The 25,392-nt window shown below is 38.0% G+C and overlaps 1 protein-coding gene across 3 annotated transcripts; it reads right to left on the bottom strand.

Moving 5' to 3' along the window:
• Positions 1–5,934: 5,934 nt before the first annotated feature.
• Positions 5,935–25,392, bottom strand: LOC143405202 (guanylate-binding protein 6-like). 3 transcript variants are annotated; one of them, XM_076863578.1, is made up of 12 exons: positions 25,305–25,392; positions 25,122–25,211; positions 20,656–20,869; positions 19,734–19,861; positions 14,783–14,892; positions 14,397–14,593; positions 12,197–12,442; positions 11,017–11,297; positions 10,027–10,239; positions 8,675–8,777; positions 8,149–8,342; positions 5,935–6,810 (listed from the first exon to the last, which is right to left on the bottom strand). In XM_076863578.1, the coding sequence occupies exons 3-12, from the start codon at positions 20,843–20,845 to the stop codon at positions 6,586–6,588; spliced, it is 1,887 nt and encodes a 628-aa protein (XP_076719693.1). In that variant the 5' UTR covers positions 20,846–20,869; positions 25,122–25,211; positions 25,305–25,392; the 3' UTR covers positions 5,935–6,585. The 3 variants fall into 3 exon arrangements, with proteins under 3 accessions (XP_076719693.1, XP_076719691.1, XP_076719692.1); XM_076863576.1 differs by having other exon boundaries at positions 25,292–25,392; XM_076863577.1 differs by having other exon boundaries at positions 25,122–25,392.

Here is a 25,392-nt window from a genome sequence, read left to right on the forward strand (position 1 = left end):
GAACAACACATCATGGCAAACCACCGCTGCACAAAATGGAGTGATTCAGAGCTGGGCACAGCCTGAAAACCGTGTTCTATTTATCATGGATGGACTCACAGAAGGACACAGGCTGCTATCCACAGGATTAAAGCAGAAGGCTATCTAAAAGCCACTATCAATCAAGGACTATGAAAACTAGGCCAAAAGTAGGAGAAAAAAATTAAATCTGAGAGAAAATTTTAATGAACAAGAAAACAAATATGCAAAAGAGAGAATCAAAACATCAAAATATTGGTGTCTGATGAATATTAATGGAATTGACAAAACACAAAGAAGCAACAAATTGCCATCTTTATTTGCAAAGGATATAAAAATGACTCAGAAAATCTTCTACTATACTAACAATTAGAAACAAGCAGATAATCAAAGCAGCTTTATTGTGTTAATCTACTAGAGAACTGAATTCATAAGACTAGTGGATAACCTGAATTTCCAAAGGAAATAATGTTCCTTGAAGACACACATTTTAATTTTTGTCTGAATATGGAATCGAAAAGTAATAAACTTAAGATTTCTCATAGAAAAATTCAAAAAAGTTATTTCTTTCAAGTAATAGTTTTTGGGCAAGTTTTATATATCATATGTTGCAATGCAATTGGTCATTTATATGCTAAAAAGTATTCCATAGACACTGGCTACATTCAATACTCGGACACACAGCAGGTCATACCTGGGTACATCTGAATTACTGACATTGAGATGGGCTGATATGAAAGGCTGCTTAGATGATTAGTTGTTCTCACCCTCATGGTGTGAGCAAAAACCAAGCACTTGATAAGGTTTCAAGGCCAAAAATATATATATGATGTGAAAAGGCAGGAGGCACGGCAGGCACAGATCTGATCATGCCAGCTGTGCACAATCCAAAACTACAAACCCTGACCCATCTCTACTCACTCCATAGAGGATCCCACCATAGACAGTCTCACAGTCCCCAGGCTGAACTGAGTCTTGCTTCATAGGAAGCACCTCTCTAGGCTACAGATGTACTGTTTGAACATTTTCGCCTCCCTGTCATATTTTATGAACACAACATTGGCAAAATTTAATCTGAAGCTCTTGCGACTGAAAACCAGGTTGTCAAATTTGTGGAGTCGGGAGTCCAAGGTCCCTAACTTCTAAGCACCAGAAGCTACAAATATCACCACAAGAACCCAACATCTCACAATAGGCCATGAGGTTACTCAGCACAGCAGATGTCTTCACAAAAGACTAAGGTGAAGAGCTAGAGAGCTCCCAGGGGCAGATGTCAGGGACACTGGGAAACAATCCAGAGTAGTCTAGAGCCCAATCAGTGCACTTAGGACTCATGCCCCACTCCCCCAGGGATTCTAACTTGCACCCCCATTGCCAGGAGAAAGGCTGACTTAAGAAGTCACAGTTACAAGCCTGTAAGGGCATCAGATATTAAACATGTTACCTGAAGAGAAATTCTGAAACAAGGATCAAGCTCAAGAAAGATGTGGAAGCTCTGACAAGCCATGGACAGCTGGAGCTCACCTGAGACACGGGATGATCTCTCAGGTGTGTCTTCTCAAGCCTAACTCAGGAGGGGAAATGTCCTAAGAAACTGGTGCTGGCGCTCAGGGCTGGCTTGTGAACATGGAGAGACAGCAAAGTGTTACAGGCAGATGATAAGCAATCTAAACTAAAAAAACAATACTTGCCAAAACTATTAGGAATTTGAAAACTCGGCATAGCCATTTTTTTTTTTTTCTGAAAACCTCCATATTTCCTCAAAGCAGTTGAGTGCCAAGAATTCCAGGTTCCTCTCAGGAGCTGTCAGTACTGTTTGTACTGGTGTCAGGATCACCCAAATGTAGCAGAGCCTCCTGTGTTGGTTACCTTCCCGCCATGTTGCTGCCCTTGTGACTTTGAGCAGGCCAGAGGGGACCATGTGATACTGTCTTGTCAACTCTCCTGCTTCCCTATTATTCTAGGTAATTTTGGAGAGAGGTTTGCTCTCTATTCTTTGAACTTCTAATGGGTTTCTGCCCAGACCCATCTACCACCCAGTCCTGAAGAGTTTCTGTAAGAAGGAAATGCTGTGAGGACTATCGAAGCCCAGAGGGACCGTGGAGAATTGATTCCAGAGGGACATCCTGGAAACTAAGTAGGGAATGGAGAAAGGATTGCAGAAGTGTCCAAAGCAGGGAAATTTATATTGTATCAGAACACCATGAGCGTGAAATTGCCTCACTACAATTGAAGAAATGCATGAGATAGAACTTGATTCTTGAATCATTCAACGAATTAATTTTTATTATTAAGGAGATCTAACAAGAGTCTCATGCATCCTGAGGTGTACATGAACTTGCTTACAACAGATGACAGATTATGACTCAAAGCCAAAGTGCATGAAGAATTCTCACAGAACTGTTATTTTCCATTTTTTCACCTTTAATCCTTATAAATACAATCACTTCAAGTCAACATAATGATGTGACTATTTATTATCATTATTGCTGCTTATGCAAATTAAAGAGATTTGATGGGAGTGCAGCACTACCTGCTTTAGCACCTTATCTAAATAAAATAGCTAACTATGTACCCTTTAGTATTCAGAGTTTTTCAATATTCTGTTTGTGACATTAGTCTACATTTTTATGCATGGCTAGAGGATCACTTTCTCCCATTGATATTAAGTACTCCAGCTGTGGGTATATCAAAATATTTATCCATGCAAGTGCTGATAAACATTTCAGTAGTATCTAGTGTTTGAGAATTATAAGGGAAAAAAACTATTATGAAAATTCCTGTACTTTCTACTTAGTTCGCAGGCAGGCACATACTTCTAATATATACACTGCAGAAAGGCACGTGTTCAGCACAAGCAGATACTCCAAAGAGTTTCAGAGCTGTGCTATCTAGTCTTTGCACTAGCAGTGTGTGAGCATTCCAGGTTCTCCAAAACTTCATCAGACCCTGACATTTTCAGCTCTGGGGACAAGTGCATGGAGTACTGCATACATGGCATATGTTAAGGGCATCTTAGTGGCAGGCCACTCCCCTCATGTTAGGCATGTGAGCGGCCGGCCACTTACCCTGTAGGCACAGCCCTGGGCATGAGGCCATGTGTTGCAGTCCTTGAGCTTGCTCCACCACCCACTCCTGGATTGGTCGCTGCAAGGATAGTTAGCAGACATTGCATTGGTGGCTGCCTGTAATCTGCTTAGCTACTGCCTGAGTATTTATACATGGTAACTGTGGGATAAAATTAGACCTGCTTCGTGCTTGGTCTCCAGAGGTCTTGATTAGTGACTCCGCAGCCACACTTTCCTCTACCCTGTTCTGTGGACCTCCTCACTGGATGAGAGAGAGCCCTCGCAGTCAGCTGTATTTTTATTAGCAGATGTGTAGTGGTAACATATAATGGCATTAATGAATCATACAATTGAACATCTTTTTGAAACCGCTGTTGACCGGTGATGAGTCCTTGCTTCCCCAATGTTGAAGAATAACACCAAAGAAGCACGCCAAGGCAAGGTCAGAATAGAAATTAGAAGTTTATTAAAGGACAGCAGAAAAGACTTCTCCCAGAGGAAGAAGGGGACCCAAGAGGTGGGAATCCGTGGAAGTGTGGTTGTTTCCCCTTTTTATAGTTTTGGTGATGGAATGTAGGTTGGAAGAGGGGTGGATCACAGGTGGGCCAAAGAAGTAATCTGGTCAGGAAGGACTTCTGAGTCAGCACCTTCAAGTTTGCTGGGGGCTGTTTCCTGGGCTCCATTAACATTTCTTTGAGGTGGACTTTGGCCTAGGACCTTTTCAGGACTTCATTAACATTCCATGAGTTGTCCTGCGTTTTCCCTGAGTCATTCCCAGCATGGCCTCCATTTTAGATTTCACTCGATATTAGACCCAATTTACCTAACTACACTGACTACCTAACTTTAAATCTGGCGTCATTTTCATATGTTTATTACCCATTTGAAAATCCTTAGTTTGTCTTTTACATGCATTCCACTTTAAAATCCTTTTGTCACACAATATTTTTTACATCTGTGTGTTTATGTATGCTTGAATGGCTTGTTACATGAAAATGAATAAATATAACATTTGCCCATTAAAACATATTTAGGCTGCTTTATATATATATATCCCTGAAAGTAAGGGCAACTTTATCTTACTGGAAATTAAAGCTCCAAGTTGTTTTAACTTGTCAACCTCCTCGGACTCAGAACAAACAACCCCAAATACACATGTTCCATAACACTGCCTAGCTAAATCTACATTCTGTTACTATTACAATCTATTACTGCCTTGTCCCACTTTGCCAATACTTCTCTTATAAAAGCTTCCCTTTCCCTTGAGTTTTCTGAAGATGATAATTTGAAATGTAAAGGTTTCCTCTGTCTTCCATCAAAACGGGGCTTGAATAAAAATTATTTTCCTGCCACCCTGCCTCCTGAGGTTTTGGTGGAGTGAGGAGGGGTAAAACCCTGCCTTTTGTCCTCACAGGGAACAGTTCTGTGCAACAATACTGTGGGCAATTTGGAGGGAGAAAAGGGGAAAACATGTTTAAGAGTTCCAGCACTTTATTGTTGTTCAAGAACAAGCATACAACATTTACTCTTTCAAGTGTTTCTACAAATAGGCAGGTCATTTTATAAGCTAAATTGGTGGAATTTTTATAAGCACTGATGGCCTGGCCAGGAACTATCACTTTTTACCATCTCCAATTCATTCTACCTGCTACAGTCATGGGGAGTTGTCAAAACACAAATTAAGTCATGTCACCATTCTTTGAGAATGAATTTTTAAGTCTCCCATTACAGCAAGAATCAAGTCCAGTCTCCCTGTCAAGGCTTGCAAAACCCTACCCAGCTGGGCTCCTGCCTGCTCCTCTTCTCATCTCCCGTTGTCTCAGCTTCACCATCTGGCCCTTCCTGCAGGGCCAAACACATCAAGTTCTTCCCCACTGAGGAATTTGTGCACAAACCCTTTTCTGTCTGGAATTCACATCCCTCATTTCCATCCTAATTTTGTGCTCAGTAAAAATTCATCTTAACTCATTTCCTGATGGAAAGATCACCAACTGATTAGCCTCAACTGGTTCTACACTTTGTTTCTACACTGACTCCTGGCACACTGTGCTAATCCTTTACAATGCCTATGAGCAATTCAAATTCTTTTTTTTTTTTTTTCAAATTCTTGCTATTGGTATAATTCATTTGATGTCTTATTTCTGAACTGAGACATACAAGAACACCAAAAATGTAGCCACTTTCCCTTAGCACCTTCCCAAGGCTTCCCTAGTGCCAGGAGCACATGGCTAGGGTCAATGCAGTTACCTGTTTACTCACTGACCAGATGCAATTATGATTAAAAGTACTTGTATTGACCTCACTCAGGATCTCATATGAGTTTTTTTTCTCTGCATTATGAATGTGTAAAACAAATCAGAACACAAACTCATAAAGGTGAGCTTTAAGTCAGTGTCGAATTTCTGGCTATAATCATCACCATTGTCATCATTTTGTTAGCTTTTCATATAGATTTCTATGATTCAGAAGAAATGATGTCTGTAAGATAGATAATTTTATTACATTATCAACTTTTTTAAGAATTTTGCTCAGATTTGTTCATATATGTACTAGAGTTTTAGATTTTATTCTTAGTCCAATTATTTACTTAATATTTGTAATGCTTAATTTGAATTGTCAACTTGATTGGATTAAGAGACCTCAAAGATTAAAAGGCTTCAGGGTGTGTCAATAAGGGTATGTCTAGGAATGTTTGGCATGTGGGATATCAAACTGAAGTGAAGACCCTCCCTAAGCACGGGCAGCACCATCCTATAGGATGATGGCTTGGATGGAATAAAAATTGAGCTGACTGATGTTATTTGCAGAAATAATGAGATGTTTCATCATTTAATGGTCAAATCTACTTTCATTATTATCACTATCACTAAAATTTATAATTTTTTTCAAAATGAATGAGATACAAGCTTTATTTATGATCTTCCAAAGATGGAGTAGGTAATGAATGGTATGTGTCCCTTGAACCTCTGATTCCAATCATTTCTTCCCAAAAGGAGCCAATGATATTAGTTTCTCATTAAAACTTCAAAAGACATTTTATTTGTACAATGTATATTTGCAGATGATAATTTCACTTTTAATAGTGGTCAATCATATATACTATTTTGGACTTTGTTTTTACATAAAAATTTATCTTCAAGATCCTTTGTATTAGGGTACCTAGAGTTCCATGGCATTTTGTTTCCTGGCTATTCCAGTATTGACACATATGAAAATTTATAGTACCAATTTTATGTAGGTGACATTTACATAGTTTCCGAACTTTTCTGATTAAAATCAATGCATTTAAGAACCTCTTATGTATGTAAACTATTGCAAATGTGAGTTTACTAAAACTAGCATTATCTGAAAATGTTTCCAAGCATTTGTTCCATCTAAGGCAGGTCATGCACTGATATCTTCTAGCAAGCACTTTTTAGGTTTAAAACTTTGCAGAATTAAAATGAAAAACTTGAGCACCAAAATAGGCCAAAGCATGTACCACAAGCCACATTTTTCCTTACTTCTTTCTAAACAGTGAGTAAAGTCCTTTTCCAAGTTTACCAACAGAACTACCAAGAGAAAATAATGCATTTAGACCATTGCCAAATGATTCCAATGCTTGAAAAATCCAGGGAATTTTACTCTCCTTTGTATTATCAATCATATATCTCAGTTGATTAATTGTTGCATTCATTTCCTCAGATTTCCTCTTGAATCCTTCCTCAAGCAAATCCTTTTGAACCTAAAATAAATAGAATTGAAAGGGGTGTAAATATTTTATAATTTTGATACTTTGAGTTATACTTTGTTTAAAAAACTTTGTCAACATGTCTTATTTTCTCCCTAAAATGTTTTCTCAATTACTGTAGGATAATTTAGCAACAAAGACTATCATCTGAGCTAGACCTAGACACTACCAGGAAGTAACATTTCCCACTTTACTAATATTCACCCACCATTACAGATTGGCTGGGTGCTAACCAAGGTGTGAGAACAAATTCATATTCTTGCCAAGAAATGTTATTGGTCTGAATAAACAGATTCTCAGTCCCACTGGGATGGCATGGTCACCATCACATAGCAATGATGAGAACACATTATCTGATCCAGAAATCTATTACCATATAATTTCCAAATGGACAATGAGGGATTTCTTCTCATGCCCTGTGCAGCTGTTTACATCTGGATTTAACTGCAGCAAGTTTAGAAGCTGTCACTTTCCTGGATTTCTACTTCTGTCAGTGCAGATCTGCCTTAAGGTCTTTGAGTAGAAATAGGGCTCCAGACAACATGGGACTTGGTGATGCTAACCAATTGCTGTTCCCATCTTGACTACAGCTGGTTAAAATCTGTCTGCTTAGTCAGGCCCTCATGAAATTTTTTTGTTTGTTTATTCCTTTTATTCATTTACCAAATACTTGAATGTAAAACCTTAACATTCAATCATTTTACCACTACACCTCTTATATACATCTCTAAACAATGTTAATATTTGTCTTATATAAACACAAGGGCTTTATCATATTTATCAAAATAATTTCACATTATCTAATGCTTCAAATTTCCTTGATTGTTTCAAGTATTCTGGAAGTTGTTTTGTTCAAATCAGGGTCCCAAAAAAGTTTATATACATTTGGTTATTAGGTCTGAACTATCTTTTAATCTAGAAAAGTTCACCTCACTACTACTGCCATGACTTCTCCTTCTCTTCCTTCTTATCCTCCTCTTTCTCCTTCTTTTCTTTTTTTAATACCATTGATTTGTTTCAGACTGAGACAATTGCCCTATAGAATGTCCCGCACTCTAGATATCACTGTCATAAGATTATTTTAAAATCTCCTTAAACAGCAGCTTACACCATGTATAAAATCTAAAGATTTAAGGGACTATAAATGACTCTGCAGAGTCTAAATACAGAATACAATTTTTTTAAAAAATCTTTTTACAAGAGAATTCAGGGCTTGCAATAAATCACAGGCAACACATGGTGATTATCTTCCTTCTGTGAGCTGAGTGTAATTTGCACTATTCCTTCTGGGGCCCCAGGACTATCAGAACTACTGAGCAGGGCATCACCCACCTTCAGCTGGTGCTCCAACATGGTGTTCTGGTTTTTCAGGAGCTCTTCTCTCTCCTCCTCCAGCTTCTTTTTCAGTTGCTCCACGTTTTCCTTGAAACTCCTCTCTTGAGCCTCCATCTGTTGCTGTTGTTCCTGTAGTTTCTGTCTTGAAAGCTCCTCTTCCCTCTCAGCCGCCTCCTTCTTGGCCCGCTCCTCTGTCACAGGAAAGTTTTAGAGAAGGAAGAAAGAAACAGCAACTATACTAGAATTTCCTGAGCTCAGAGACCAAACCAAATCTGAAAGGCAGGGCAAGGCAGGAAATCACAGAATTCACATCAAGTGCACGTTTCAGACACTGATAGGAAAGGTCCTGCCCATCAGGTTGAGGTCTGACCTCTACTTCCCCTTGCTCCTCACACATTCAGCAGAGCATGCATTCCACAGAGAAGGGAAAGCTCGCAGTTTGGAGAAGGTCTTCCTGTCAGACCTGTCAGAAGGCTTTACAGGAATCCAACCACCACCTGGGAGTGGAGTCCTGTCCCTGTACCTGCAATGGCCTTCTCCTTATCACTGAGGGCTTTATCTGCCTGCAGGATAGACTTCTCTGTTACTGTCTGTGACTGCAGAAACCTCTGGAAGACCTCGCCTGCCTGTGGAGCCAAGAAGAAGCAAAAAACTTAGATTTCATTGGAAGACCACTTCTGTAAGAACAATATATCAGCCAGAGGCAGTGGTGCACACTTATAAATCCCAGCAACTTGGGAGGATGAGGAAGGAGGGTTGCAAGTTCAAAGCCAACCTCAGAAACTTAGCAAGGCCCTAAGCAACTTCACAAGACCCTGTCTCAAAAATGTAAAAATAAATAAAAAGGGCTGGGGATGTGACTTAGGATCGTTAGGCACCCCTGGATTCAATCCCCAGTCCTCAGCAAAAAATAGAATAAAATAAAACAAACAAAAACCACACATGTCCATATCATTTTGGCTTCATGGTTAAAATTTCAGTGATTCCCTTCTAAGTGACCAAGCTCCTCAGTGTGACCTGAGACCCTCCATATCTCCTCTTACTGCCCCTTCCTCCCCTTCTTCCAAAGCTTTTTCCCTCCACCTGCTCTAGGCTCCTCCTAGTCTAAATGATGTGAAATTGTACAAATTATAATCTCTAATGCTTTCACGTGTTTGTTTTCCAATGTGAAATGCTGCCTCTGGTCTGTGCTGCTGCTTTCTCCCACCACTGGCTGGGTATAACTTTGGACCAGTTATTAAATCTGTCTGGGCCTCTCAGTTCAGATGTATAAAATGTTCACATGAGGAGAGGTATTACATAGAGTTGTTTGGGGAACTAAATTAAAAGTTCTCAGGAAAAAGCATATCACCCTGTCTATAGTCAATAGAATATGAAATGTTAATTGTGCCATTATTGTGTTTCCTGCCACCACCTATGTAGCCTGTTGTCCCTGGCTCATAAGTGATATCACTCAATATGTCCATTTAGTTGACTCTTTCTTACCTTGATCAGCCCTGAGAGCGAAGGCTCTGACTGAACCTTGGGAATCACCAGCACTTGGCACATTTCAAATAATGTGGATGAAGAAATTCATAAGTTCTTTCTGTCTTTCCTGAATTTCTGAAATCCATAATACCTTTGGAAATGAATACTTCCACTCTCAGGTAAATATAATAAATAGGAAGCATTCGAAGACTAAGTGGGGTCAGGGAGTAGCTCAGTGGTAGAGCACTTGTCTAGATAGCACAAAGCCCTGGGTTTCCATCTCCAGCTCTGGGGAAGAGGGAGGGAGATAAAGAGGGAGGGAGGGAGATATCATGCTTTCTTATCACGAGTAGATTTAAGAGATCCTTTGACTGTTCTCTAAGCTCCCCATGTCCCCTTACTCCTCACCTTGACTCCTTTCCTGGGCACTTGCAAATAGTTCTGTTCAACATTTTCTCTTGCTTTCATGTAGAGCTTGTGGCCTCCAGGAACAGAGAAAGTTCCTGCAGAAATGCTTTCCATTAGGGTCTTTGAAAGCCGAGTCAGTTCAGCCTGGCAGCATTTTTCAGAGGTCTCCTCATTCTTCAGCAAGAAATAGTTCTTCTTCTCCTCTATTATTTTCTGCAATGCAATTATAGACACATGTTACTGGAAGATAGGAATGAAAAAGATAAAACTCCAAAGAACCTTATAGAAGGGTCAATCTAACTATATTTATGATGAGAAAAGCATTCAAATGGAGTAAGTCTTGGGATGAATCAGAAATCACAAAACTTGACTCATTACATCCCTGAAAATCCTCTGCAAGTCTACAGGAAAATTTCTTAAACTTCCTGGGCCTCAAAATGCTCATCTGTGTGATGAAGGGATTGCATTCCAGAAGCTCCGTGGTGTCTTGCCAGCTGTGGAGTGCTGTGATTCCATCTTCAATGATGCAATGAAACAAGGAATAACATAACATGAACAGCAACGTGGAAAGAGGGTCTGGTGAAAGAAACTTTGGTTCCTAGGAAAAGGAGAGTGTGCACAGAAGAAGAAACAGTATGGGGGTGACTTGCAAGTGTTCCAGGCTGGCTTATCACCCATAGAAGGATTTTCCAATATTCATTAGAAGCGTTCAGGGGGATATTGATACAGATTTGACTTCAGTCATCAGATTGTTATGGAAGATATCTATTCTGGTTTTCCTTCAGTCATCTGAGAGATTTCTGGATAATGTGCCCCACGTTTGGGGGAAGGGGCAAAGAGGGATATATGGTCTTTGGGAACTGTATTCCTCATGAGAATCCAAAGTGCTTTATCCTTGAATTAGAGAGAGGAACCCTGAGGTCCATAAAGGCACCTGTAGGCTTCATTTTCAAGGGAACAATCAGAAAAGGTAATAACTAAGACAATTACCGCCAGTTCCTTTTGGAACTCCTGATTTTCGTCCTTGAAGGAGTGCTCCATGAAGACTGTGATGGCTTCCTTCTCACAGGCTGCGTGCACCTCCAGCAGCTCCTGGAGTGTGTCTGTGGGGAACTGCACCCGCTGGGCCATCTGCTCACTGTAGTGGTCGGCTGCCTTCTGCACAGCTGCTGAGTTCTCACGCTGGGCCAGAGTGGTCACCGCATTCTCCAAACAAGGCACTGATCCACTAGCGATGGTATCTACATAGGTCACCACCAGAGTCCCCAGGCCTGAGGAAGCCAGAAATTTTAGGGGATAAATTGGAATCTATAACTCAATAAGATCCAAGATTCTAAGACAATATTTCTAAAACCTCATATACATAAAAACACACATGCCTACCTCTTTCTACTATCATCACTTTGGTGTTACTATTGACCTCAGTTTTATGGTTCTCTAGGCAACAGTATTTAAAATGTTAACTATCCACCTCCCTCTAATATACTAAGTGTATATGGAAAACATAGCATCTCAATTAAAAGTCAAAGGAAAACACATTACATTGGTTGACCAATGAGGAAAGATATATCAGATTATATTTATTGCCAAAACTTTCAAAGGATTTTCAGGTGTTTACAGGCCACCATTTATATATGAACTACTATAAATTTCCAAAATACACATCATATTCTCCTTAAAAACAACACTTAACATATAAGAATTCCCCTAAGGATGTGGCTCAAGCGGTAGCGCGCTCGCCTGGCATGCGTGCGGCCCGGGTTCGATCCTCAGCACCACATACAGACAAAGATGTTGTATCTGCCGATAACTAAAAAATAAAAAAATATTAAAATTCTCTCTCTCTCTCTCTCTCTCTCTCTCTCTCTCTCTCTCTCTCTCCACTCTCTCTTTAAAAAAAAAAAAAAAAAAAAAAAAGAATTCCCCTAAAAAATAGTATCTGTTTTTATACCCTGTTAGTGATTTTTATTATCAGTGGAGGATTTTTCAGATATGTGGAAGCCACAGATACCAATAACAAAGGGCACAATTTTACAGATCTGTAAACCCTAACAAGTAACCTGATTTAAAATTATGCGTATTTCTCCAATTATCAAACAAAACTAATGGAAACACATTATATAGTATATTCAACATGTATTCGTCAACACAGAAATATGAAAAGACTCACGATTGCCAGTAACCACAATTCCCTCTCTGAGTGTCTTGATCTTTGCCTGGGTAAAGATGTAAGAACTGAAACTATTTGTTTGTTCCTGGAATTTAGGATCCAGTTGGTCTTTTGAGAGGCTCTCAATATGGGCTAGGTGTTCTTTGTTATTTGTTGGCCGGTCAAAGACAAAACACTTCCGTTTTGGAAAGAAATTCCTGATGCATTCCCTGGGCTGATTGAACATTGCAACTCTGGAGCCGTTCCCTGAGGGATGGGGAAAACAGAGAATACAGTAGAAATTGTCTTAGGACCGGGAACTAAAGATTTTTTGACAGGGGTTGTTGTATCTTTGCAGTTAATATATACTGTTAAAGAATTGTTTTAACATTAATATTCAATACCTATTTGCACACCAAACTTGTGCCAATGATGTAACTCTGACAAGAGATTTAGATCCTAGCAGAAAAAAAATATCTAGACTGATATCCCCAGACCTGAACATGGTACCAGTATATAGAGTTGTTATTTATTATATGTTCACTGAATGAATGAAAGGTTAAACATAAATCTCTGGCCCACTCAATCCCTTGCAAAAATTGAGCTGTGGGACCAGAAAGAAGACACACAAATAAGTGATAATGGAGCAATATCAGAAATAACATTAGGAATACTGAGAACGATACCATAATTCATTAAAGAAAACTACTTTTGTGATAAAACGAATTCATTTTTTAAAAAGCCAAATAAATAGAAAGAATGAAATAGTTGTTACCAGGGGGTGGGGAAGAAATGGGAAATGTAGGTCAAATATTAAAGTAACAGATATGTAGGAAGCAGAAGTTTAGGGATCTAATGTCCAACATGAGAACTATGGTTAATAAAACTACTATATTTGGGATTGTTATTAAATCAAATCAACTAACTATGTGAGATGATGGATTGATTATCGGCTTCACTTTACTAATCACCTTACTATCTATATATATCCCATAATATTGGGATGTAATATAACAATGTAGTTTGTTTTTTTAAAAAATAACTTTCACACAATGTTAGCTATTTGTAGCAAACACTTCCAAAGACCAAAAGTAAACAGAATGTGATTTTTAAAATTTCAGACAGAGGTCTATATTTGATTTGACTGTTTGCTTTTCTGCCTACCAATTTTTCAATTAATGTTTTGAGAAAGCATAGAGAGAAAAATGAAAGCACAAAAGAATAAATCAGAATTGGTATTCTCACAAGATTTCTTTAGGTATGCACCCATGCAAATAATTTACATATAAGCAATATGTACACCAATTAATATAAATTTTTAAAATAATACCATGAATAAATGTGTTGGAATTAAGAGAAAGCCATCATATACAAGTAAAATGAGTGTTCTTATAATCATAATAAGTATTGGAAAGGAATAAATAGAAAAGATACATGCTTCTTCAGGCCTATTTAGAACACAATGGTATGAGAGTGATAATGGACCAATATCAGAAATACCATTAGGAATACTGAGAGTACTGGCAAGTGAACTCAGGGCCGTTCCAGGGAGTTACATACCCTAATCTTTTTAGTTTTCATTTTAAAATAGGATCTTGCTAAGTTGCCCAAATTGGCCTCAAACTTGAGATCCTGTTGCTCTAAGCAGGGGCCATTACCATTGAGCTATATCCCCAGCCTTTTTTATTTCTTTTATTTTGAGACAGGTCTCATTAAGCTTGAACTTGAGATTGTGCTGCTCTGTACTCCGGAGTGCCAAGAATTACAGATGCCACACCTGGATCACAAAGGTATTCATATGAATGGAATAAATACACTAGTATTTTAAAATTAGAAGAATTATCTGTGTGAAATACATATTTTTTCATGAGATGGGCTTTGGATTATAATTTCATGTCTAACAATTTTGAGGCCATTTGTTCTAAACAGAGGAAAGCAGATGCCAAAGAGGGTACAGAAGTGCCTAGTCACTAGAAAGTTTTAGCCTCCATTGTAATCAGGAAACTAAAGTAAAAATTGTTTAAAAGAATTTGGTTTTGAATAATTTCATTGTACTTTAGGCCTTACATTTCTTAAGTAAACATCAGTTCCTGGAGCTCTTCAACCTATACTCCACTCACCATTGCTGCAGACCTCAGTTCAGTCTCAAATACTAATGGAACCCCAGAAATGATGGGCAGGTTTCAGTGATCCCACCCACTCCTGAGCCACACTCTGGTACCTTTAATCAGCTTCAAGGCTTTCTCCAGGTACTGGTCTTCTGTGATGAGCTGACCATCAAACTTCAGCTCCAGGGTGAAATCCCGGACAGTCCAGACAAAGTCTGGAAAGAAACTCACAAACTCTGTGCAATCTTCTATTTCATCAGGATCTGAGGAGGACTTTGCCCTGATTAATTCTGTCAGCTCTGTCACATAACTAGGTCTTGGCTGAGGAAAAAAACATCATTTCCGTGTTTCCCTATTAAAGAGTTCTAATAAACGGCCTCTTTTGCCATAGGTGCTCGCTGTTTCACCAGAAACTACTAATTGACAGGGCAAAAGATAATGACTTAATATTCATTCCCCTAAACTCAATGACAGGGAGGTTGAGTTCCTGGAAGGATACTGCAGCTGGTCCAGGGCCTGCTGATTGATGGTGCCCATGCTGTTGTAGACAAAGGTGCTGCTGAGAAGCACGGCCAGGGCAAAGATCCAGGAGTCATTCTTAGGGTCACCCTAGGAAGCACATTACAGCAAGGAACTTAGGAGTTATGTCTTACAAATTCATTCAGACCTTTATTCTGTCAGTCTTTCATTTATGGGTTTACTAATAGGAATTCATATGCAATAAAGAAAGACCTGAACAAATAACAGCTTTGACAATTATAATGTTTCTTAGAATCATAATTTCTTCATATGATGATTCTCATCTTACATAGCTTTATTTTTTTCAATGAGATGAAACAAGATAATATACCTACATAAACTTGTACTCTATTGGGTTCTCAATAGGATATTCATTCAATCATTGATGTTAGCATTTCTTCATTCTCTCTATATATTTATTGACCATAGACCATTTAAAACATATAAATATCAGAGTAGGGATAGCTGGGCATAGATGGCTACTGATCCCACTGATCTTAGATTTAGAAAAACAAATTTCACAATGACAAGTTACTTTGAGATGACTAATTCAAAGCAATGAAGATATTCACAATAATAAATACAACACAGATAATAATATCTATAAAAATTTGGATCTTAGTAATTTATATAAGTAGTGAAATCCATAGCCGTTATATTAAATTAAGAAGTACAATTAAAAAAAAAAGAAGTACATGTCAATCAAGAAAGAACAGAGCTATGAAAGTTGGAGAAAAACATGTATGAAGCCTTCCTAGAGATCATGAGCTGACCATTAAAGAGTTGGCAGAAGGTTTACAGAACAAATAAAGATGATCCTACAAGTAGAAAGATCCACAAAAACAAAACTAGAGATTGTAGGAGTCTTTGCAGTGAAAATAGTTATTTTGTTTAACCGAGAAGCAAGTAAGAGCAGGAAACAATGCTGGATCGTGAGCGCTGACACAGGTTGATGAAGGGCATGAAAGGTCAGGCTAATTTGTTTCTATAAATTGTAGTATTTGTCTAAATTAAATCTAGAAATTACTTCTAATATAAAGAGTATATAAAGCTTGTTCCTAGAGAGCAAGGTAATAACAGATTCAGGCCTATAATATTCTATATAGCAATGTAAGGGTGGGGAGATTAACCTATTCATTTCCTTATTTCCCCAAAACCCTAATATTAAAAAGTAATCAGTGTTCTTAGAACTAGGACTTGTAGCAAACAAAAACCCATTTAGATAAGCACATACCATTGTTTGATAAATGGCTTTCAACTGTCTATGACAATGACATTCTTAAGTAAACAAAAAGAGAAATTCTAAAATCTATACAGGACACAAAGGATACTGAATAACCAAACCAATCTTGAGCAAGAACAAAGGTCAAGGTATCACACTTCCTAATTTAAAATATTACAAAGCTACAGTGATCAAAGCAGTATGATAATGTTGTAAAAGCAGGCATCTAGACCTATGGAACTGAATAGCACCCAGAAATAAATCCATGCTTTAATAGTCAACTCAGCTTGGACAACAGTGCCAAGAACACACAATAGGGACAGAATGGCCTTGTTAACAAATGATGTCAGAAGAACTGGATATCCATAGCCAGAAGAGTGTTTAAAACTGAAGTCAAATTAGATTTGAGACTTGCGTGTAAGCACTGAAAGTGGATGTACTACTGTGTGTTATCCAAAGGAAATGAAGTGGAGGCATGGAATCAAACCAAGTGTTCATCAATGGATACATGGATGCAGAAAATGTGGGAAATGCACACACCAGAATACCACACATCCATAAAAGTGAGGAAATCTTGTCATTTGCAACAACATATATGAACCTGCAGGACTTTAAGCGAAATTGAAATGAAGAGAGACACAAAAAGGCAAAGACCACCTGACCTCACTTGTATGTGGAACTTAGAGAAGTTGCATCCATACAAGTAGAGAGTGGAATGGTTGTTGAAAGGGTGATTCAAAAGGAGGGAAAGGGTCATAGAGAAATGTTGGTCAAAGAACACAAAATTTCAGTTAGATAGTAGGAAAAAAATGACCATGTGTCCTGAAATTTCAAGAAGAAAACAGGCAAAAGCTTTTTAACATTGGTCTAGCCTTGGTTTTTGTGGAAATGACACCAAAAGTGCAGACAACAAAAGCAAAATTAGACAAGTAGGAGAGCATCCAACTAAAAACCTTCTTGCAAGCAAGAAAAACAATCAGCCATGTAAAAAGGAAACTACAAAATGGGATAAAAATATTAGCAAACCATATCTGATAAGGGGTTAATATTCAAAGTATATAAGAAATTCATATAACTCAACAGTAAATCAAGCAACTCAATAAATATAAGAAATTGACTTGAAAATACATTTCTCAAAAGTTAATATACAAATTGCCAATGGGTACATGAAAAGATATTCAACCTCACTAGTTATCAGGGAAATGAAAGTCAAAATTACAATGAGCTATCACAACAATTAGGATGGCTATGAACAAAAAGACAAAAGATGACATGTGTTGATGAGGGTATAGAAAAAAGAACACTTGTATGCTGTTGATTGCAATGTAAATTGGTATAGCCATTATGGAAAACATTCTGGAAATTCCTCAAAAAAATAGAAGTACCATATAATCCAGCAATATCACTTCTCAAGAGCCAAAGGAAGTAATCGCAGTATCTCAGAGAGATACCTGCCCTTCCATATTTATTGCAGCATTATTTCACAATGGCCAAGGTACAGACGTTTATCAAGGAATAAATGGGTAAGGAAAGTGTGGAGTATGAGTACTCAAACCTAAAAGAATGAAGGAAATCATGCCATTTGCAAAACATGAATGAAAATTGAGGGCATTATGCTAAGTGAAATATGCCAGGTACAAAAAGAAAAATACTATCTCATCTCATTCAGGTATGGAATGTAATATGGTCCAATAGTCAAATCCATAGCAGCAGAGAATGGGATGGTGTGTTCTGGAATCAGGAGGGTGGAAGAAACAGGGAGATACTGGTCAAAAAGTACAGAGTTTCAGTTATGTAAAATAAATAATTTCTAGAGGTCTAAGGTATAGCATGGTGACTCTAGTTAATACTGTATTGTATACTTGAATTTTGCTAAGAAGTTCTCTTAAGTGTTCTCACTATAAAAGCAAAAAGAAAACTAAAAATTAATACATGTATTAATTTGTTTGTACCGATCATTTCACAAAGTAAATCAAAACATCAACTTGTGCACCTTAAATGCATACAATTTTATTTGTTAATTATATTTCAAATAAGCTGACAAAAAGTAATCACAGAATATCTAAATCCTTATGCAAAAAAGGGGAGTATATAAATTTAGACGCTTTTCTCAAATAAGTCTCAAAATAAAGCATAAAAAGTCAGATCAGAGGCTGGAACTGTAGCTCAGTGGTAGAGTGCTTGCTTAACACATGTGAGGCACTGGGTCTGATCCTCAGCACTACATAAAAATAGATAAATAAAATAAATGTATTGTGTCAAAAAAAAGAACAGGTCACTCGCTTTACCTATTGTTAGAAAGCTACAATATCAAAAATCCATCTTAAAATGTGTATTATAAGTCAAAAATACGATTTGATAGAACCAGCAGTCACAGATTTCTCAAAGACTTCAGAATGTTTGTAGTTTGAAAGGTGGATCAGGAGGCTTTCCTCATCCACAGGGATGAGGCTGATACCTCTTCACCCTCCTATCAAACTCCCCTTACACTTAACTATTTGATCAAGTTGGGATGTGCTGTGTGGATCATTTTTCAAGCTATTAGAAGTGCTAATGGATGACAGCACTCAGAGGTCAGCACTCAATGAGAAAGGCTTCCAGACTTCCAAGGACTGATCAGCACCAGGGATCAAGGCCCAATTTCCTTGTCTCAATACAGGATCCCTCCAAAGGGCCAACCCAGCGACAGATTTCCCCTTGGAACTGACAGGGGTCAGGCACTACACTGCAGCATGGGACCTTCCTCTCTCCAACCTGCTTCTTTCCCAGGCCTTCTATTTAACTTGAAGCATAGGTGTGATCTCCTCATGGGTCAGCAGGTAATTTTTGGAGGACAGAGCCTTTACTTGGTCAGTAATGCCAATCTACTGAGCCCAGAAGGCTAGAACTTAGCTACTCAATAATTTTTTTATTATATTGAATCAAAGCATTCACCCTTCTGAAGCAAAATTAAAGATAGGCAGTTAGTGTAGATAGTGATGTGGTCAGATTAAGAAAATGGAGGCCAATTTGGGTCCAGGAAGTTAAAGACTGTCCCTGGAGATTGGAATGTTAATGCCTCCAGAGCCCTTTGGGCACCAAGATCACCTGCCTGTACTGCCTCTCCCAAAAGGTTGTTAAGGAAGCTTCCAGTGAGCAGGCAGGAAACTGCTAATTAATGCCTCCCAGGTTGCCCATTCCCTTCCTGCCCAGATCACTCCACCTTGGCCAGTCCAACCTACCTGCTTCTCATCTTTTTTACCATTCCACCTAGATCTCTTGGGCAAGAAGGAGAGAGATAAGGGGGAAGAGGTCATGAGAACAAAGAAAACCTAAAATGTATAAAAGGGGCAAGATGCTGTCACTTCTTGGGATACCAGGATACCAGCCATGGCCCCCTTCTCCTAGGAGAAGTCTGTGTTACTATTTTTTAAAATAAAATTGCTTCCCATACTTGCCTCGGCTGCTTCTATAATGTTCAAACTTCCACATTTGAGGAAGCAGAACTCCTCAATGATAAGGAGTGGTATTGCTAACCATCAAGAAATAAAACATTCTATTCACCATACCTCTATCTTATCTGAGCTGAAGGTAAGATTAGACTACCAGTTTGCCTTATTCACTATAGGTCTATTTCTAGGTGGTAGATCAAAGCAGTTAAATTGTAAAGGGTCATAAAGCAATAAGGAGAAAATTCAGCATACAAAGGATCTGAGACTCCCTCCCTCACCTTTTCCACATCGCCCAGGCCCTCAGTGTCCAGAAGAACCAGGGTGTGATTTTGCTTGATGGGGTGGGGCACACACCACATCCAGATGCCCTTGGTTTCCGATTGCACTGTGGAGCCCAAAGGAAAGCCTGCAAGGGAAGGGGAGAATAACATACGCTGAGAGCAGAACTCCTAAGCAGCCTAGAACCCACAGAGCCTGAGATCTTGGATTGTGTGTACCCCAACAGCCAAGATGGTGGAATCTCTACTTCCTAAGAATGCCTTATTTTGCAAGTCACCTATTTTAAGGAGCAGAGGATCAGTCATTAATCTGAGAATGATGCCACTTGAGGGTTCTAGATGAAGACAAAGAGGCATTCATGAACTAGACAAAATGGAGGTCACTAGTAAGAAGCATTTTAAAGAAATGGTGAGGTTCAGAGATCTGCAGATTAAAGATAGACGTAAGAACAAAAAAAATGAAAAAAAGGAAGTTGGAATACTATTTTTTTGCATTGAAAAATAAGTGAAAGAACAAGCAAAAAAGAAAAAGAGTAGTTGCAATAGGAAGTGAAATCCAGGGAGGATTTTTAAGATGACAAATATTCAAAGATCTTTACAATGTTGATGAAATATTACATAGAGGGGAAAAAAATATTTTATATAAGACAGAAGAAACATTTATGGAAGTGTTAGAAAAGATGTGGATGTTAGAAAAGATACAACTGTGAACACCAGTAGGAGAGACTTTCCTTAATCAGAATAAAGAAAAGAATATGGGGAAAGATTACAGTAAAGTAGTAATTTGGCCATGAGAATTAGAATGAGAAAATTCCTTTACTGAGAAAAGTTGGGTCCTCCCTTCATTTGAGTGAGAATCATCACTAAGAAGCTGAGATTCAGTTGGAGACAAGCAACTGGCCCTGCCCAGGACATCACTCACCACAGTTCTGTCCTGCCAGACAGTTCATCAGGTAGGATTTTCCTGTACGGTACAGTCCAACAATGGCCACCACTATGACTGGCTGAGAAATCTTCTCAAGAATTCTTAGAGCCTGCTGGTTCACCATCAGCTGCTCATTGTTATTTTCCACCAGACAAATGGGGCCTGACATTTTCGGTCCAGATGCCATAGCAACCTGCTAACCTGGAACAGCCTCCAAGTAGAAATAAGATTACAAAGTCATTCTCTATCTCAGAGTTATCCAACCACCCATCAACTTGGGACTAATGAGCCATCTGTCCTTTGTATGGGACTACACATAACTGAACAAGAGCAGACTTCAGAAGGTTTCCTTCATCATTCCCCAAAATCTCTAATGTTTTTGATGAAACATAAGGTGTTATCTTCTCTGAAATTTTTCTACAATAGTAATAATAAAATCCATGTAGTGTTACTGAGGGTCTAAAATATGCTAAAAACGGTAATGAATATTTTATGTACCTGCAAGTTAGAAATTATCCAGCCAACTTTGCAAGTGAGATAAATAAGCTTCACAAATGCTGAGTGAATATGTCACAGAGACAGGATTAAAAACCTAGACAATTGAACAGAATGGCAGACTAGGAAGCTTTAAGCTCTTGTTCCTTCCATGGAGATGTAAAAAAAAAAAAAAAGCTAAAATAATCTTATAGGAATTCTGAAAACCATTCAAAGAAACAGTGTGCAAAGCCACATTCAAAATAGAAGGAAATTCTATGTCTTTGCTTTCCCTTTCCCTAGCCACTCCCCAGGACATCACAGTCTTATTCTAAAGGTAGTAGTCTGATCCTGAATCCTCCCTACACTTTGAACTAGAGGGAAAGAGCAGATCTTATTAGCAATAGGCTAACCTGCCTGGGGGGCCTACTTTTCTAGTTTGTTTTTTACTAACTTGGATTTCAGATAACCATGATTTCTTGGATATGATACCAAAGCACAGGAAATAAATGAGAAACAGATAAACTATACTTCATTGAAAACTGTTATGCACAAAGGATGCTATCAATGGAGCAAAAGAAAACTCACACAAAATGGGTGAAAAATACTTGCAAATCATTTGTCTGATTAAGGATTAATCTCTAGACTATACGAAGATCTCATCAACAAGAACAGAAAACCCAATTTAAAAGTGGGCAAATGACTGAAATAGACATTTCTCCAAAGAAGATACACAAGTGACCATAACCACATTGAAATAGGCTCAACTCCACTAATAACTAGTGTAAAAGAATATTTAGAGATATAATAAAATTTTAGACTTCATTTGAATAAGATGTAATTTGTATTTGGGGAAATATCCAGATTGAAGATTGTTTGTTTTAGTGTTTGTATTCTGATAACAAAGTCTCAGAATCAAGTATTTATTAGAAAAATGTAGAAGCATGAGGAATAATTGTTTGATTAGTGGTAGTTACAAATTTGCCTTTTATGGGTTAACATGTAACAAGTATTAGTCACATAATTATATGTTAATTGGTTACTTATGAGTAACTGAGGTTAGGTTTTTATTCCATTTTACATAAGCATTTACCCAAAATGATCCAAGTTTATTTTGTTTAGATTTGAAGCTTTCACAAGGATAATATTATTTTTAACATCTAGTTGGTTTTGTTTGCTCAGAAATTTTTCAGGCCAAGTCTCCATTTTAATCTTGCTTTAATATAAAGGAAATGCAAATCAAACCACAATATAGAGCCAGGTGTGGTAGCTCAGGCCTGTAACCTCAGCAGCTTGGGAGGCTGAGACAGGAGGATTGTGAGTTCAAAGCCAGGCTCTGCAAAAAGCGAGGCACTAAGCAATTCAGTGAGACCCTGTCTCTAAGTAAAATACAAAAAACAGGGCTGGGGATGTGGCTCAGTGGTCAAGTTCCCCTGAGTTTAATCCCCAAAACACTCTCCCTCAAAAAAAAAAAAATCAATATGGTACACAACCATTATAATGGCTGCCATCAAAAATAAAATAACAATTCAAAATTTTTTTAAAGTGTTATTCAGCATGTGGATAAGTTAGAAACTGTGTGCTTTGGTACTAGAATCAGAAAGTTGTATGCCACTATAGAAAAGTATGGTTGTTTCTCAGAAAATCATCATACTACAGTGATGCAACCACATCAATTTTTATAGCAGAAAAATTTGTTATAGCCAAGCTATGGGGACAACATAGGTATTCATCAACAGATAGATGGATTAAAAAATGTGATATACATACACAATGGAATATTACTCAATCATAAACAAGAATGAGTTTATGGCATTTGCTGGTAAATGGATGGAACTGGAAAACATCACATAAGTAAGTCATATAAATCAGCCCTAGAAAGTCAAGGACTGAATGTTTTCTCTCATATGCAGAAACTAGATGAAAATAAGGGGGAAAAAAGAAAAAGAGATAGAGGAATACCATGAAAATTGAAGAGAGTTCAATGAAGTAAAGGATTGAGGGGGAAGGACGAGGAATAGGAAAAGGGAGAAACAGTGAAATTAATCTGACCAAACTTTCCTATGTATATATATGAATATACCACAGTGAATTTTACCTTTATATATTTAAATAATTTATGCATATAAATTTATGTATATAAATTATTTATATGTAAATAATTTTGTATCTTTATTGTATATTATATAATTTATATATTAAATATTATATATAATTTTTATTTTATATATATAGTTTTTCACTTTTTTATCTAGAGAGAGAGAGAGAGAGAGAGAGATAAAATATTTCAAGAAATATTCAAGAAACATTTACTGAATTCTGCATTGGGATACATGCTATTCTAAGACATAAACCCATAAATAAATAGAAGAAAGATAAGTAGGGTAAGGAGAACAGGGTGGGAGAAGGAGAGGCAAAGGAGAAATATGGGAACTGAATTGGAGCAAAGTTTATTCCATGCTTGTATAATTATGTCAAAAAGAACTCCAGGGCTAGGGTTGTGGCTCAGTGGTACAGCGCTTGCCTAGCACGCCTAAGGCATTGGGTTCAATCCTCAGCACCGCATAAAAATAAAATAAAGGTATTGTGTCCACCTACAACCAAAAAAAAAATATATTTTTTTAAAAAAGAACTTCAATATTATGTATAACTGAAATGAACTAATTTTAAAAAATAGCTCTAAGATTCACGTGAGTTCACTTAAACCAGGAGTTTCCTCAAGCAAAGCCTAAGTTGGGTAATTACCGAGTTAATATGAGTAAAACTATAGGTCCAACCTGAAGGGTGTTCCGACAACTAAATGAAACAACAGAAGTTTATGTCTTAGAATAGCATGCAGCCCAATGCAGAATTCAGTAACAGTTTCTTGCATTAATGGAAATTAAGTTATAATAACCATACTAAGCAAATCGGTCCATTAGATCATATGTCTCAACAAAATCCGCACACTGTTAATTACTAAGAAACTAAAGCTGCAAATAAATTTTTCACAGGAACAGAACATTAATCAAGTTCAAACATGCTGTTCCTCTCATCTGGTTCTTCAACATGAAGAACATATAATCCCCCAGCATCAATGTTGTGATTCCTGGAATTGTTATATTTCTTCGAATTGGGAGGGCCCCCTCTCTGCAGTCAGAGGTCTAGCAAGATATGGCTGTTACTGCAGACAACTTTAGAAATATCTCTGGTTAGCTATGAATGAACTGCTGAGCATTTTAAATTCAAATTAATGATTATTCTTTTGGTCCTGTTGAGGAATGGTTTCAAACTTCAGTGTACATAAGAATCACCCTAAGGGATTATTAAAATGTAGATTCTTAAGCATCTACATTCTTAACAAGTGCTACAGGTGACTCTGATGTCCCTGTGAGAAACAAACATCACATTCACACACACACACACACACACACACACACACACACACACACAGCATCTTGCCTATACAGTTACTTTGAACAACAAAGATCAGCACTACAGTAACTAAATTTGTTTCTACATGGGAATAGTTCTCACTCTAAAGATATCTTACATGTGACTACGAGAAAGATAAAAAGAGAAGTCTCTGGATTATAGTTGCCTTAAGTTCCTAGGCAGGGAACCTCTCCTTCTGCATATTCCAGATCTGTGAAGGGAACTGAAAGAGGTCAGCAGATGGCAGATGGGCTCCCATCCAGGGCTCTTTCCACTCCCCTAGCTTCTGCCTTGAGTTGAAGATGCAGGGAATTCAGGGACCAAGGGCTTCTGTGTGTCTGGCTGTTACTTGGAAGCTGTCATTGGTCAAAGGGAGAAGCTGAGCTTCCCCAGAACTAAAGCCAGGGAAAGACCCTTGCAGGCTCAACAATGGGCTACCCTCCCTTCCTGGCCGGCCTCCAAATCAAGGCAAAAGTAAGACTAAGCCGCATGGAAGAAGAAGAAGAAGAAGGAGGAGGAGGAGGAAGAGGAGGAGCAGGAGGAGAAGGAGGAGGAGAGGAGGAGGAACAACATACCTGCCCCACTGAACTACAGCTCCTCAGCTGCCTCGAACTCTCCTTTCCAGTCATCTGCCTTCTTCCACTTCTGTCTCTCCTTTATATAAGCTGAAAAGTAAAACCAAAACTAAGTTAGCCCTTTCCACGAATAGAATACTGCAGACAAACTGAAATTAAAAGTAACTCACAGCATTGCTAAACCTAATAAAGACATGTCTGAAAAATCAGACCATAACTCAGATACAGATGTTTGGTGTAGAGATAAAAGGACAGAAAAGCCAGACACTCC

Source organism: Callospermophilus lateralis, chromosome 7 (assembly GCF_048772815.1).
Source record: "Callospermophilus lateralis isolate mCalLat2 chromosome 7, mCalLat2.hap1, whole genome shotgun sequence".
NCBI lineage: Eukaryota > Metazoa > Chordata > Mammalia > Rodentia > Sciuridae > Callospermophilus > Callospermophilus lateralis.

What these genes read in the sequence shown, in the direction of transcription:
- LOC143405202 (XM_076863578.1), bottom strand. Translation starts at nt 20,845, where the DNA reads ATGGCATCTGGACCGAAAATGTCAGGCCCCATTTGTCTGGTGGAAAAT. An exon ending in TCTGGCAGGACAGAACTGTG is followed by an intron (nt 19,862 to 20,655) that starts GTGAGTGATGTC and finishes CTTCCCTTGCAG; the next exon opens with GCTTTCCTTTGGGCTCCACA. An exon ending in AGCCTTGAAGCTGATTAAAG is followed by an intron (nt 12,443 to 14,396) that starts GTACCAGAGTGT and finishes CCCATCCCTCAG; the next exon opens with GGAACGGCTCCAGAGTTGCA.